The 14,434-nt window shown below is 35.6% G+C and overlaps 1 protein-coding gene across 3 annotated transcripts in view; it reads left to right on the top strand.

The window, feature by feature from the left end:
* Nucleotides 1-14,434, top strand: part of Ints4 (integrator complex subunit 4) — a 102,757-nt gene that overhangs the window by 12,943 nt on the left and 75,380 nt on the right. For all 3 annotated transcript variants that reach the window (XM_046442059.2, XM_046442060.2, XM_046442061.2), the window contains one exon: nucleotides 2,207-2,313. In XM_046442059.2, coding sequence (XP_046298015.1) covers nucleotides 2,207-2,313 — 107 coding nt within the window. The remainder of the gene's footprint in view (nucleotides 1-2,206; nucleotides 2,314-14,434) is intronic.

Raw genomic sequence — 14,434 nt, 5'->3', positions numbered from 1 at the left:
CTATACGTGTGCACCACTGCATGATGCTGTCCTTCCTCCCTCCCTCAGAGGGAATTGTGGGTTTTCTTTCTTTTTTTTGGTACCTGGGATTGAACTTAGGCACTCAACCACTGAGCCACATCCCCAGCCCTATTTTATATTTTATTTAGAGATAGGGTCTCATTGAGGTGCTTAGCACCTTGCTGTTGCTGAGGCTGACTTTGAATTCAGGCAGGATCCTCCTGCCTCAACCTCCTAAGCCACTGGGATTCCAGGAGTGTGCCGCTGTACCCTGTGGTTTTTCTTGGTTATCTTTGATGTTGCATTTAAATTTAAGATGAGGCATGAAAACCTGATGGGTAGGGGCTGGGATTGTGGCTTAGTGGTGGAGTGCTCGCCTAGCATGCATGAGGCACTGAGTTCGATCCTCAGCACCACATAAATATAAAATAAAGATATTGTGTCCACCTAAAAAACTAAAAAATAATAAATATTAAAAAAAAAGAAAAACCTGATGGGTAGTCTTATATACAAGAATAAGACTTTTCAACTGTAACTTCGACTATAGGATCTTTCTGCATGTCTTTGGAGGACTGTTAAGTGTTAGTTTTTTGTTGGTGTTTTTTCCTGGGTCCGTAAGTTTTTGCAATTAGATGTTTGTGAATCTCCTAGGAGGAAGCCTGTGTTCTTGGAGCCAAAGCAGTTGAAGGGAGGTTTGGGGGAAGGTGGGAGGGAGCATTTTATGATTTGGTATGTCTACTCTCTCTTAATCTTCTGTTCTTCCCTCTGTCTCTTCCTTGTCCTCAGAAGGTATCCCCCCAAGTTGCATTCTTTCTGGTTCATTTTCTGTACAGAATAAATGTTTCAGTGATCACTTCTGTGTAAGACAGGTAAGGATCAGGGATTGAACTGTTTCCTACAGAGATGTCAAGCAAATCCCTGCCTCATCATCGTTTTTTGTTTATTTGTTTGTTTTTTGGTACTGGATTAACCCAGGGATGATTTACCACTGAGCTATAATCCCAGACCTTTTTGTTTTTTTTAATTTTGAGACAGAGTCTTGCTAAGTTGTTTAGGGCTTGTTAAGTTGCTGAGACTGGCTGCGAACTTGCAATCCTCCTGCCTCAGCCTCCAAATTGCTGGAATTACAGGTGTGTACCACCACACCTTTTTTTAAATGAGCCTTTTTGGGGTGATATAACTAGAATTTATTTGCTTTGTAGTGATACCTATCTCAGATATTTACTATTAGTTTTCTATTTCTATTAGTTTTCAATTTCTCCCTCTGAAAATTTTGTGGACTTTCCTCACCTGTTTACCTTTTTTCTTCTGTTTTCATTAGTCTTTCAGGTTTCTCCCCTTTTACTTTCTTTTCTCTTATGTTAGTAAGAATATGTTACTCTTATGTTAGTTTTAGGAAAGAGTAGAGATAAACAAATATGTTCAATGTACTATTACTGGAATTTTTAACTAAGAAGTGATTTAATCAGTGTTTCCCAAGACTTAATAATTTATATATCATGCATGCCATTGTGGACAATATTTGCTTCATGAAATCTAAATTATGATTTTACATTTTTGTTAAATGAATTAATTGTTTCACAAACTAAATTTAAAGAGAATTTTGACATTAGTAACATAAAACAGTGGCATATGTCAATTGTAACTGCAATTTTTCTGTAAACTAAACTATTTACATAAAATAATTATTAATATAAAACTGATCACCTGACTGCTACCTAAAAATCCTCTTATAAATCATAAGACCCATATTTTGGAACATGAAAGAACAATTAGACAAAGAAGATAATCTGCATAAGAAACTTGGATTTGGCTCTTTGTTTGTTTATTTATTTTTGGATCTAGCTATTAAACCCAGGGCCTTGCCCATGCTAGGCAACCTCTCTACCACTGAGCTACACCTTAGTGCTTTTTGCTTTATTTACTCATTTATTTTTGCAGTACTGGGGATAGAACCCACTGTGCCACTGAGCTGCATACCCAATATTTTTTTTTAAAATTCAAAAAAAATTTTTGAGAGAAAGTCTCATGTAAGTTGGCTAAGCTGGTTTCAAACTTCTAATCCACCTCCCTTAGCCTCCCAAATAGCTGGAATTATATGTGTGGATCCCCTCACCCAGCTAAATCTGAATTCTTTAACAAAGTAAATTAGTTTCTGTTTGATCTCCTTTTGAGATTCTGAAATCCAACTTTTCTTCTTTTCTAGAGTCTCATCAAGTCCTAGCTCAACTCCTGGACACTTTGCTTGCAATTGGCACTAAATTGCCAGAGAATCAAGCTATTCAGACACGATTAGTTGATGTGGCCTGCAAGGTAAGAGTATATTGGTCTTTTCTCTTCAACATTTTTGCATTATATGGGCAGGTGGTTGGAGCTGAAAAGTGTGCTTTTATCCATCTTCTAAACCTGTAACTGAGGGTTGCCAAGGTCTCTTAATGGTTTTAAGAGCCACCTATTTTTGTCCTTGGTATTGAGTTAGGAATAAAAGAAGTATTATAAAATGAGCTGCTTCCTCCTGCCCAAAGAAATGAAAATAATTTCAGAATGTAACTACTATGTATATTGTGTTTATAATTCACTTTTCTTATTATGGTGCTTTGTATTCAATTTTTCATTTGGCTCTCATGATTCTTAAGTTAACTTCTTGAGATCCCTGTTTTACAGAGGTAGAAACTGAGACTTTTAAAGGATCTAACTTTTCCAAGTTTTTACTAGTAGGAATTTGTAAACCAGCCATGTAGACTCTGGTTTCTCTGACTCCAAAGTTCACATTCTTTTTATTATGTCTGTTGTTTCAGTGAATAGGACAACTAGACAAAAGCAATTGTTTGGGGAAAAAAAATTTTTTTTTTGGTACTGGGGATTGACTTCAGCAGGACTCTACCACTAGGCAACATCCCCAGCCCTTTTTATTTTATTTATTTTGAGACAAGTTCTAACTAAGTTGACAGTAATGGCCTTGAACTTGTGATTCTCCTTCCTTAACCTTCTGAAATATTGGGATTACAGATGTGTGCTATCATGACTAGTTCATAGTATGTTATTTTTTTTTTTTTAATCTTTTTTTGGGCAGTGCTGTGGATTGAATCCAAGGTATTACATATGCTAATACCATTCCAACACCCATTTTTATCTTCTTTTTTTAACCAGACATTATTTCTTTTATTTTCTATAAAGATCTTTTTCATTTTTATCTTTTATGTCAATTTTTACTATGCCTTTTTAATGTTTAGTACAGAAATATTATCATTGTGTTACAGTTGCCTTCAATATTTTTTGTAGTACTAGGGATTGAACTACATCTCCCATCCTTGTTATTTTTCTTTTTGAGACAAGAGTCTTGCTAAGTTGCCCATGCAGGATTAGAACTTGAGATTCCTTCTGCTCAGCCTCCTGAGTCACTGAGATTATGGGTGTGTACCACTGCACCTATCTTTGCCTACAGTATTCAATACAGTAAAATGCTATAAACGTTTGTAGCCTAGAAGTAATAGGTTATATATTCCCTTATCCAAGGTGAATAGTAGGGTATACCATCTAGGTTTGTGTAAGTAAACTATGATGTTTGCACAGTGTTGAAATTGCCTAACCATGTATTTCTCAGATTTCCATCCTTAAGCGACACATGACTTTATTTAGTAATAAATTTAGGAAATCTAAACTGGGTACTGTATCACATGCCTGTAATCCCAGGCACACAGGAAACTGAGATAGGAGGATTGCAAGTTCAAGGTCAGCCTTAGCAATCTAGAAGGACCCTGTCCCAAAAAAACAGTAAAAGGGATGTAGGTTAATACCTGAGGCCTTGGGTTCGATCTACAGTACTGCAATTAAAAAATAAAAAGTAGCTGGGCGCTGTGGCGCATGCCTGTAATCCTAGCGGCTTGGGAGGCTGAGGCCGGAAGATCACAAGTTCAAAACCAGCCTCAGCAAAAGTGAGGCGTTAAGAACTCAGGGAGACCCTGTCTCTAAATAAAATACAAAATAGGGCTGGGGATGTGGCTCAGTGGTCAAGTGCCCCTGAGTTCAATCCCTGGTACCCGAAAATTAAATAAAAATTAAAACAAATAAAGAATAAAAAGTATAAAACTTGCTGGGCACAGTGGTGTATGCCTGTAATCCCAGTAGCTCAGGAGGCTGAGGCAGGAGGATTGTGAATTCAGAGCTAACCTCAGCAATAGCGAGGCACCATCTCTAAATAAAATATAGAAAAGGGCTGGGGATTTGGCTCTGTGGTTGAGTGCCCCCTGAATTCAATTCCCAGTAACCCACCTCCACCAAAAAAAAAAAAATTATAAAACTTATATCCTGAAAGCTATATGGATCTTTCTTTCTTTCTCTTTTTTTCTTTCTTTTTTTATTCCTTTTTTTTTCATACCAGGGATTGAATTCAGGGGCATTCCACCACTGAGCCACATCCCTATCCCTATTTTGTATATTATTTAGAGACAGGGTCTCACTGAGTTGCTTAGTGCCTTGGTAAGTTGCTGAGGCTGGCTCTGAACTCACGATCCTCCTGTCTTAGTGTTCTAGGCTGCTGGGATTACAGGTGTGAGCAACTGTGCCTGACTTCTTCTTCTTCTTTGTCTTTTCTTTTTCTTCTTCTTTTTTTTAAATATTTCTAGTTATAGATGACCTTTATTTTATTTATTTATTTTTATGTGGTGCTGAGGATTGAACCCACTACCTCACACATGCCAGGCAAGCACTCTACCACTGAGCCACAACCCCAGCCCTGGAGCTTTTTTTAAAGGAAGCTAAAATAACTGAAAAAGAACAAAAAATTAAGATAATTTATGTTTGCCAATTTTAAAACTTAACTGCAGAGCACCAGTAATCAAGACAGTGTAGTATCTGCCTAAAGTTCAGTGGAATAGAATTGATAGTGAAGAACTAAACCCATGTGTATTTGGGTTTATTTCAATTCATTTTCAACAAGGGTATCAATAATATTTAATGGAGAAAGAATAGTCTTTTGCACACATTTTGTCAGGTCAGCTAGCTATTCATATGCAAATGAATGAAGTTGGTAACTATTCTACCACCATATACAAAAATTAACACAATATCAACCAAAGACCTAAATAAAACAAACAAAATTATAAACCATTTGGGGAACAAAATATATCAGGAAATTTTCAGGACCTTGGATTTGGAATGGATTGTTAGATATGACAAAAACACAAGTAAGAATAGAAAACAAAATAAATTGAATTTTAGTGTTTAAACTTGTGCTGAAGGGCACAATTAAGAAACTGAAAGGACAGTCCACCAAATGTTAAAAAATATTTGTAACTCATATATATTTATATCTAAAACAAGGGACTAAACTCTTGCAACTCAATAATAAAAATATAAATAACCCAATTAAAATGTGGACAGAATATCTAAATAGGTATTTCTCCAAGGAAGATGTAAAAATGATCTATAAGCCTGTAAAGATGCTCAAAACTGGGGGCTGGCATTGTGGGGCTCAGAGGTAGAGTGCTTGCTTAGCATGTACGAGGCGCTGGGTTTGATCCTCAGCACCATGTAAATGTAAGCTAAAGATATTGTGTCCACCTAAAACTTAAAAAAAAAAATAAAAAAAGAAAGATGCTTAAAACTGGGGCTGGGGTTGTGGCTCAGTGGTAGAGTGCTTGCCTGGCACGTGTGGGGTTCTGGGTTCGATCCTCAACACCACATAAAAATAAATAAATAAAATAAAGGTATTGTGTCCAACTACAACTAAAAAATATTAAGAAAAAATTTTAAAAAAGGTGCTCAAAACTGTCAGTCATTAGGTACCTACCAATAAACTGTAACATGTTTACATGAAACTTGATGTGTGAATAGCATTATTCGTAATAATCAAAAGTTAAACTACTGGGGCTAGAATCATGGCACAGTGGTAGAGTGCTTGCCTAACATGTGTGAGGCACTGGGTTCGATTCTGAGTACCACATATAAATAAATGAATAAAAAAAGGTCCATTAACAACTAAAAAATTTAAAAAAAAGTTAAACAATCTAAATGATCATCAAGTGATAAACTGATAAAAATAAAATACAGTGGAATATTATTTGGCCATTTAAAATATCCAAAACATGGTACAACTTGATTATATGATTCTGTTTACACTGAATTTCAACAGTAGGTAAATAAAATACGTTAGTGGTTGTTTTGGGCTCTGATGGATAGAAAAATAGGAGGTTGATAGCAGAATGGTTCACATTGATGTCTTTTTTTAAAAAATAATTTTATTTGTTTATTTTTTTAGTTGTAGATGGACACGATACTTTTATTTATTTTTATGTGGTGCTGAGGATCAAACCCAGTGCTCCATACATGTGAGGCGAGTGCTCTACCACTGAGCCACAACCTAGAGTGTCTTTTTATTAAGGGGTTGTCTCTTTGAAATGTTTGAAAAGTGACTATGGTGATGGTCATGTATATTTGTGAATATACTAAAAACCCATTGAATTACATATCTTTATTTTATGAATTGCATTTGTATGTAATTTATATGTTGATAAAGTTATTAAAAAGTTTCCCATGGTAGATCAGATGTAGTGGCAAATGCCTATAATTCCAACTACTTAGGAGGCTGAGGATGGCAGGTTTGAGACCAGCCTGGACAACTTAGCCACACCCTGTGTCAAAAATAAGAGGTAAAGGGATGGGGATATGACTCAGTAGTAGAGCACTTGCCTACTATGCACAAAGCAAGTGTATGTCCAATTCCCAGTATCACAAGGGGAAAAAAGTACAAAGCTGGAGGCATCACATCCCCCTGATTTCAATCTATTTAATAAAGCAGTTATAATCAACATGGCAGGGTTGGGGCCATAGCTCAGTGGCAGTGTGCTTGTCTAGCATATGCAAGGTCCTGAGTTTGCTCTCCAGTACCAGAAAACAAAACAAAAACAACCCCAACATGGAACTGGCATTAAAATGAATACATTAACCAATGGAACAGAATAGAAAGCCTAAAAATAAACCCTCACATTTATGGTCAATTGATTTCCAACACATTGTATGCCACACAGTGGGGAAAGGACGGTGTGTGTATTCATTAATGATTGCTGGGGATATTGGTTAGACTGCCACAAATATCAACTCAAATGGATTAAAGACTTAAAACATAAGATCTGAGACTTTAAGACTATTGAAAGAAAACAGAGGGAAGAGCTCCTTGATATTAGTCTGGACAATTATTATTTTGATATCTGAAGGCACAAGTAATAAAAACAAAAATGCACAAATGTGGTTATATCAAACTAAAAAAGCTTCTGCACAACAAAAGAAATAGACAACATATATAGAGAAACATATTTGCAAACCATACAACTGATAAAAGATTTAATTTCCAAAATATGTGAGGAACTCAACTCAATAATAAAAAACAAATATAACCCAGTTAAGAAATGGGCAAAGGACCTGAACAGAACTTCTCAAAAGGAGACCTACTAGTGGCCAACATGTTCATGAAAAAAAATGTTCCTCATCATTAATTACCAGGGAAATGCAAATTAAAACCATAATGAGATATTACTTCACATCTGTTAGAATGGCTTTCATCAAAGAAGATAAAAAGTAAGTGTTTGCAAAGATGGAGAGAAAAGAGAACCCTTGTACACTGTTGGAGGGAACATACAGTCTTTGAGTATTGCACATAATTCAGTTTTGTCTAGGAAATCATTCTTTTCTTGTGTAGTACCTCATAATGGAAATTGGGAGTGTCTTCTGCTTTCTTTATGAAGATTTTTCTGAGAGAACAAAGATTTATCTTTCTTCATAAGACTTCCTTTTAGCTTAATTGTCTCCATTTCTCCTTTTCTCTCAGTCTCTATTTCTTTTCTGTTCCTTTAATAATATAGCAAAAGTACCTTAAACTCCTGAGACTGCAGCTTGGTAGAAACATACCACCTCCCCTGATTCTTGTGGTAACTGAACGGAAGGCCACTCTACCGTTGAGCTGCACCCCTAGTCTATTTTTCCCCCCACATTTTTTATTGTGGATTTGTAATTGTACATAATGATGGGATTTATTGTTATATATTCTTATATGCACACACTTTAACAATATAATTTGGTTGATATCCGTCCCCACCATTTCCCCCTCACCCCTCCCCCTCACCATTTTTCATTTTTCTTTTTTGAGGTATTGGGGATTAAACCTAGGGGTGCTTTACCACTGAGCTATATCCCTAGTCCTTTTTATTTTGTTTTGAGACAGGATCTGACTAAGTGGCCCAGGCTGGCATTGAACTTGTGATCCTCCTGCTTTAGCCTGTTGCTGGGATCACAGGCATGTGCACCACTGTGGTTGGCTAATAAACCATTTTTAGCATATGCAAAATTCTACCCAATTTATTATGTGTGGTTTGTTAGGTTATCCATTAGAATAATTTGCATACAGAGTATACTGAATTCTTATTTGTGCTTAAAAATGTTGAAACTAAATAAATCAGTTATTTTTGTCATAATACCATTCTCTTCTTTATATACTTAACCGTTGATTTTTTTTTCTGTAGAAAAGTTTTAACTGTGTATTTTATTTTTTTTTGACAAAATTTGGCTTTACTACTGGAAATGGTTTGCTTACTCACCCCATTAATATGAAAAATTATAGCACTTCAGTAGCTTAGTAAAGTGTAAACACGGAAATGGCATCTGCAGACACTTGGAAGTTCTTAATGATGGTGGCTGTGATGTAAGAAGTGACGTGTAGAGGAAGGATACAATAAGATTGTAATTGTTGCCATGAGGGTGTGATTTAGACTCTCTATTGGGATAAGATTTAGTGTTTGGTAATAGGTTGATTATGCGTCATTGTTGCCTGGTTACCTTAGTAGAGCTAGAAGGTTTTAATTTGTTTGAAAATCAAATATAGAATTTGTAACAGTGGTAGCAACCTTCAGGAGCAGATGATTCAGTCAGCCTTTTAGTTTTGAGAAATGATACTTCTATACTAACTGTAAACAAGCAATTTTTAAAAAAAAAAAGACAGCTGTTGCTAGAAAGTTCATGTGTGTGTGTCCCAGGGGCTGGGGGTTGTAGCTCAGTAGTAGGGTGCTTGCCTCATATATGCGAGGCACTGAGTTTGATCCTCAGCACCACATAAAAATAAAGATTTAAAAAAAAGAAAAGAAAACATGTAAATCTTAAAAAAAAAAAAAACCTAATTTATTAACAGTGACAAAGACATTCATTGTCCACGAGATATCTGGAAGTTTTCATTCATTTTTCAGTTTTAATATCTTATTTTGATGGATTATTTTGAGCCCTTACTGTATGTAAGTCTTTTTGGGGACCTAAGGGTGTATGTTTCACATTTTTGTAGTTTGAATAATTCCGAGGCAAAGAATTAGCTGAACTAAAGTGCTTGATTGTGCCATTTTTATAATAAATTACCACTCTGAGAACCCCTTCTTTTAATAGGAGCTTTCCCATAAGATTTTCCTTGTTCCCTTCCCCTGTGTGCCCACCCCACCTTCACATAGGATATGGCTTCTACTGAAAGTGTAGGTGTCCCCACTTAATTCATGAATCTTCCACTGAAGCATCTCTGATATGAACATTAATAAGTGCTTACTGCCTCTAATGATTGTCCTGCTGTTAGACAGCTGTTGCTAGAAAGTTCGTGTGTGTGTGTGTGTGTGTGTGTGTGTGTCCCAGATCTGCAGATTTATTCATGTAGTTGGTCCCCTTTTTTTGCTTTCATTTTCATTTTCTTTTCTTTGCTATTATCTGCTTATCTTTCTTATAATTGTTTTCCTACCCTTCTTAAGTAGGTTTAAAAAAAATTTTTTTTAAGTGCATTCCAAGATTCCAAGTGTCAGGTTCAATTTAGACGCTTGCACTTACTGAATGTCTACTATGTCCCAGATGCTATTAGCTAATTTTACATAAAACAATTATTAAGTGAATTAATTTAGTCCATTTGCTATAAAATTTTGTAGTATTGAATATTATTCCTATTTTTACAAATTAAGCTTAAGGGGCTTGGTTAAGATCACATAGGTCCTAAGTAGCAGGGCCAGTAATCAAACCTAGATCTGTCTGATTCCAGTATGTGCTCATTCTACTGTGTCACTTTGCCTCTTAGCTAAGATATGGAATAATTTATGAAATCACTTTCTCTGCAAAGCTTCCTATATTCTTCCTGAAGGTATTTACTGTACCTGTGTGGGTGAAGTTCTACCATGGCTGCCCCTTTCCTTTTATTGTCTTAAATTACACTTTTTCTTATGGGCACTGCAATGCTTTTGTAATGTTTATGCAACTATGCTTTTTAAATTCTTTATTGCTTGTTTATAAAATTTAATTTTTATTTTTTAAAAAAATCTCAAATTTGTATCAAAATTACTATTTCTGTGAATTTTTTGTTTGAAAGTAAGTTATCAACTTGGGGCCCCATTATTCTTGAATGCTTTAGTACATGTTTCCTATAAACAAAGACAGATTTTTACCTAACCTCAATGCAACCATCAAAATCAGGACATTAATAATGACACATTACCGCTGTCTAATCCTCAGACCCTATTCAGATGTCACCATTTGTTCCTTCATAATGTTCTATAGAAAATGATCCAATTAATAATTACATGTTGCATTTTAGTTGTCATATCTGATTAGTTTCCTTTGATTTGGAATAATGCCTGAGTCTTTCCTTGGTTTTGTGACCTTGACACTTTGAAAATTATGGGACAGTTATTTTGCGGAGCCACCTTGAATTTGTTTGTCTAATGTTTTCTCATGATTAGATTTAAATTTTCCATATGAGGCAAAAATATCACAGATATGAGGTAGTTATTATTTCATTCTATTAGGTGGTATATCAGTGGACCTTTTTTTTTGTATGTGGTGCTGAGAATTGAACCCAGTGCCTCACACATGCTAGGCAAACACTCTACCACTGAGCTACCACCCCAGCCCATGATAATGTTTTTATTTGATTGTTGGTTAATGTGGTATTTGTCAGGCTTCTTCACTGTAAAATAAATATTTTGTGGGGAGGTACTTTTAAACTGTATAAATATTTTGTCATTGAACTTTCAGTTTATGTTAATTATGGACTAATGGTTTTCTTATTCAGTGGTTTGTCACCTATTACTGTCTTTGATCTTGGTTTTTAAATTTCTTAATTTGACTAGTTGGGTGCCTCTTCAAGCTGTGTATGTGTCCTTTTGACTCTTCTCTCTTTTTTGAATATTTTTTTTCTTTCTGTTATAATAAGATGTTCTAGACTCATCTCTTCTGTTTTTAAATTTATTTTTTTAGTTATATATGATAATATATATAACTAAACATGAAGTATGACTTATTCTAATTAGGATTGTCTTTTGTTTTTCTCTCTGTGGTGCTGGGAATTGAACCAAGGGCCTTACACATACTGGGTAATATTTTACCACTAAATTACATCCCCAGCCCTTCTAGGGTAATTTTTGTTTTCTCTGCTCTACCTCACATCAGCCTTTCATCTAGAAGACTTGATTCCTTTTAGTGGAGAATCATACTTAGAAACCAAGAGCTGGATGCTTGGTTTGCTCATTGCTATTGGGGTATTGCTTTTGTGTACTTTCAGTGTATAGAGTAAGAGGATACATATTTATGTTACATATACATAATTATATCTACTTATTTCTTGTCTCTATATAATAACAATTGTCAGTTATCATTTCTACTTGTAACTCAAACCTAACTCCACAGTTTGTGATGTTCTTTTTTCCTTTCTCTAAATTTGTATCTTCCTTCCTAGACAGTATTATTCTTTTTTAAAAATATATATTTTTCAGTTGTAGTTGGACACAACACCTTTATTTATTTATTTTTTGTTTATTTTTGTGTGATGCTGAGGATCAAACCCAGGGCCTCACACTTGCTAGGCGGGTGCTCTACCTCTGAGCTACAACCCCAACCCCCAGATAGTATTATTCTTGATATGTTTACCTGTTTGATATGTCTTCCTGTTTGTTCAGAATTGTGTATTTGTTTATGGGGGTGTGTTACTTGCAAAAGGTGTTGGCAGCCCAGAAAGGTAATCATAAGAATTGCTTATTGAGCAGTATCACTAAATTTATCTGGTACTATTAGAAACCTGAGGAACTTTTCATGGGTAGAGAATATTGATACTTGTGAGTAAGAGTATAAATAGATATAAAGAAAATAGGTATTACAGAACTTTTTAAATACTTGGGTTTCAAATGCTCACCTTTGAACATAGTGAGCAAAGTTTCCAAAATCATGAAATTGTTTACTTATTAGTTGGTTGCAGTGGCATGTGTCTGTAATCCCAGTGACTCAGGGGGCTGAGGCAGGAGAATCTCAAGTATGAGGTCAGCCTCAGCAACTTGGTGAGACCCTTTCTCTAAATAAAATACAAAATAGGGCTAGGGATGTGGCTCAGTGATCAAGTGCCCCTGAGTTCAATCCCCAGTACCCCACTACCCCTAGAAGAAAAAGTACTGAGATAAAGCTCAGTGGTAAAACACCCCTGGATCAGTCCCCAATAACTGGAAAAAAGGAAGGAAGGAAGGAAGGGAGGGAGGGAGGGAGGAAGGAAGGGAGGGAGGAAGGAAGGGAAGGAAGGAAGGAAGGAAGGAAGGAAGGAAGGAAGGAAGGAAGAAAATAATGCAGCTGTATGAGAAGTGAGAATTGGATTGAGTTAAGTATAAGGAAATTTTGATTCCTGAATTAGCTTTTCCAGTAAGTAGCCCATGTTAGGGGACTAGCTCAGTGGTAGAGTCCTCGCCTAGCATGCACAAGACCATGGATTTGATCCCCAGAACTGCAGAAAAAGAAAAAAAGAATGATAGGATTAAGTGATAATGCCTAATGTATGAATACATGGGCTACTTACTGGAAAATAAGGAAAGTAGAAAGTCATATATAAAGCATATATAGTTTTGCAAGGTGATAACTACATGTACAGCTGCAAAAACAAGTATTTTTAGATAGTTCCTTTCACAAAGAACTATCCACAAATAAAATCACTAATTTGAAATATACATAATTAATTTCTCTCTCCGTCTTTCTTCTTGCCCTACCATCCGTCTCCCTCCCTTCCTAGTAATGGAACATACAGTCTCTAGAAGAGTACTATATATGCTTTATATATGACTTTCTACTTTCCTTATTTTAGATTATAGTAACAATAGCTAATAGTCATATCATGGCTTATAATAAAGTTTTTCACATTTATGTTCCTAATTTGAGCCTCTTAATAAATCTGTATATTAAGTAAGGCAAATGAGAGAACAGTAAGATTCTGAGAGGTCCAGTGACTTGACTAAATATTCTATAGCTAGTGAGTCACAGCTGCAACTTGAATCCAGGTCTTTTTTTTTTAACAACAACAAAAAAACCCCTTAATATTATGGAAAATTTCAATTTATTATTCTTTCCAGTTTTGAGTATAAATCCCACAATTTGCAATATTTTTCATCTCTTCTCCCCTTTCACTTTTTGTTGTTGTCTGTTAGAGTGATTTAAAGTAAATCCCTAACATCATCATGTTATTTAAATGGCAAATACTTAATTGTGTGTCTCTAATGGTAGTATATTTTTTAATTATTATAATTATTAACAGTAACTCCTTAATATCATCTCATACCAATTTATATTAAAATTTTAAAATTTCATTAAATATGCCCTTGTTATGGTTGGTTTGATTTAGATTAGGATCCAAAAAGATCCACATATTGGTTTTAGACAGTCTCTTAAACTTCTTTTAATTTATAATAGTACTTCCTTTTTTGTTTTGGTACCAGGGATTGAACTCTGGTGCACTTGGCCACTGAGCCAAATCCAAAGCCCTTTTTTGTTGTTGTTACCAGGGATTGAGCACAGGGGAGCTTAACCATTGAGTCACATCCCTAGCCCTTTTTTCTATTTTATTTACAGCCATGGTGTCACTGAGTTGCTTAGCACCTCGTAGTTGCTGAGGTTGGCTTTGAAATCATGATCCTCCTGCCTCAGCCTTTGAGCCGCTGGGATTCTAGGCATGGGCCTCCACGCCTGGCTTCTTTTGTATTTTCTTTAAATGCTATGGGTATATTGAAGAAACTGGGTCATTTGTCTTGTGGAATAGTTTACATTCTGAATTCCTTTTGATGTCATGAAAGTGTTGACAGCAGAAACCCCTATAGATTGGTTTCTCAGTCCTTTTGGTCAGAACTCCATTAGTCTTAGAAATCTTCCTTGCTTTCTAGCATAAGTTGTCCTGTGTTCTTCTTACTTATTTTTTGCCCTAGTCTCAAAACTAGCTATGTCTCTAAGGAACTCTGTAAACCTAGGGTGTTTTCTTTTTTTGGTACCAGGGATTGAACTCAGGGGCACTGAACCACTGAGCCACATCCTCAGCCCTATTTTGTATTTTATTTAGAGACAGGGTCTCACTGAGTCTCTTATCGTCTCACTTTTGTGGAGGCTGGCTTTGAACTTGTTATCC

Source organism: Marmota monax, unplaced genomic scaffold (assembly GCF_021218885.2).
Source record: "Marmota monax isolate L192 unplaced genomic scaffold, Marmota_monax_Labrador192_F-V1.1 WCK01_AAM20220418_F8-fsc00068, whole genome shotgun sequence".
NCBI classification, from domain to species: domain Eukaryota; kingdom Metazoa; phylum Chordata; class Mammalia; order Rodentia; family Sciuridae; genus Marmota; species Marmota monax.
The sequence above is the reverse complement of the archived record's forward strand: the minus strand, read 5'-3'. Positions and strand labels throughout refer to the sequence as shown.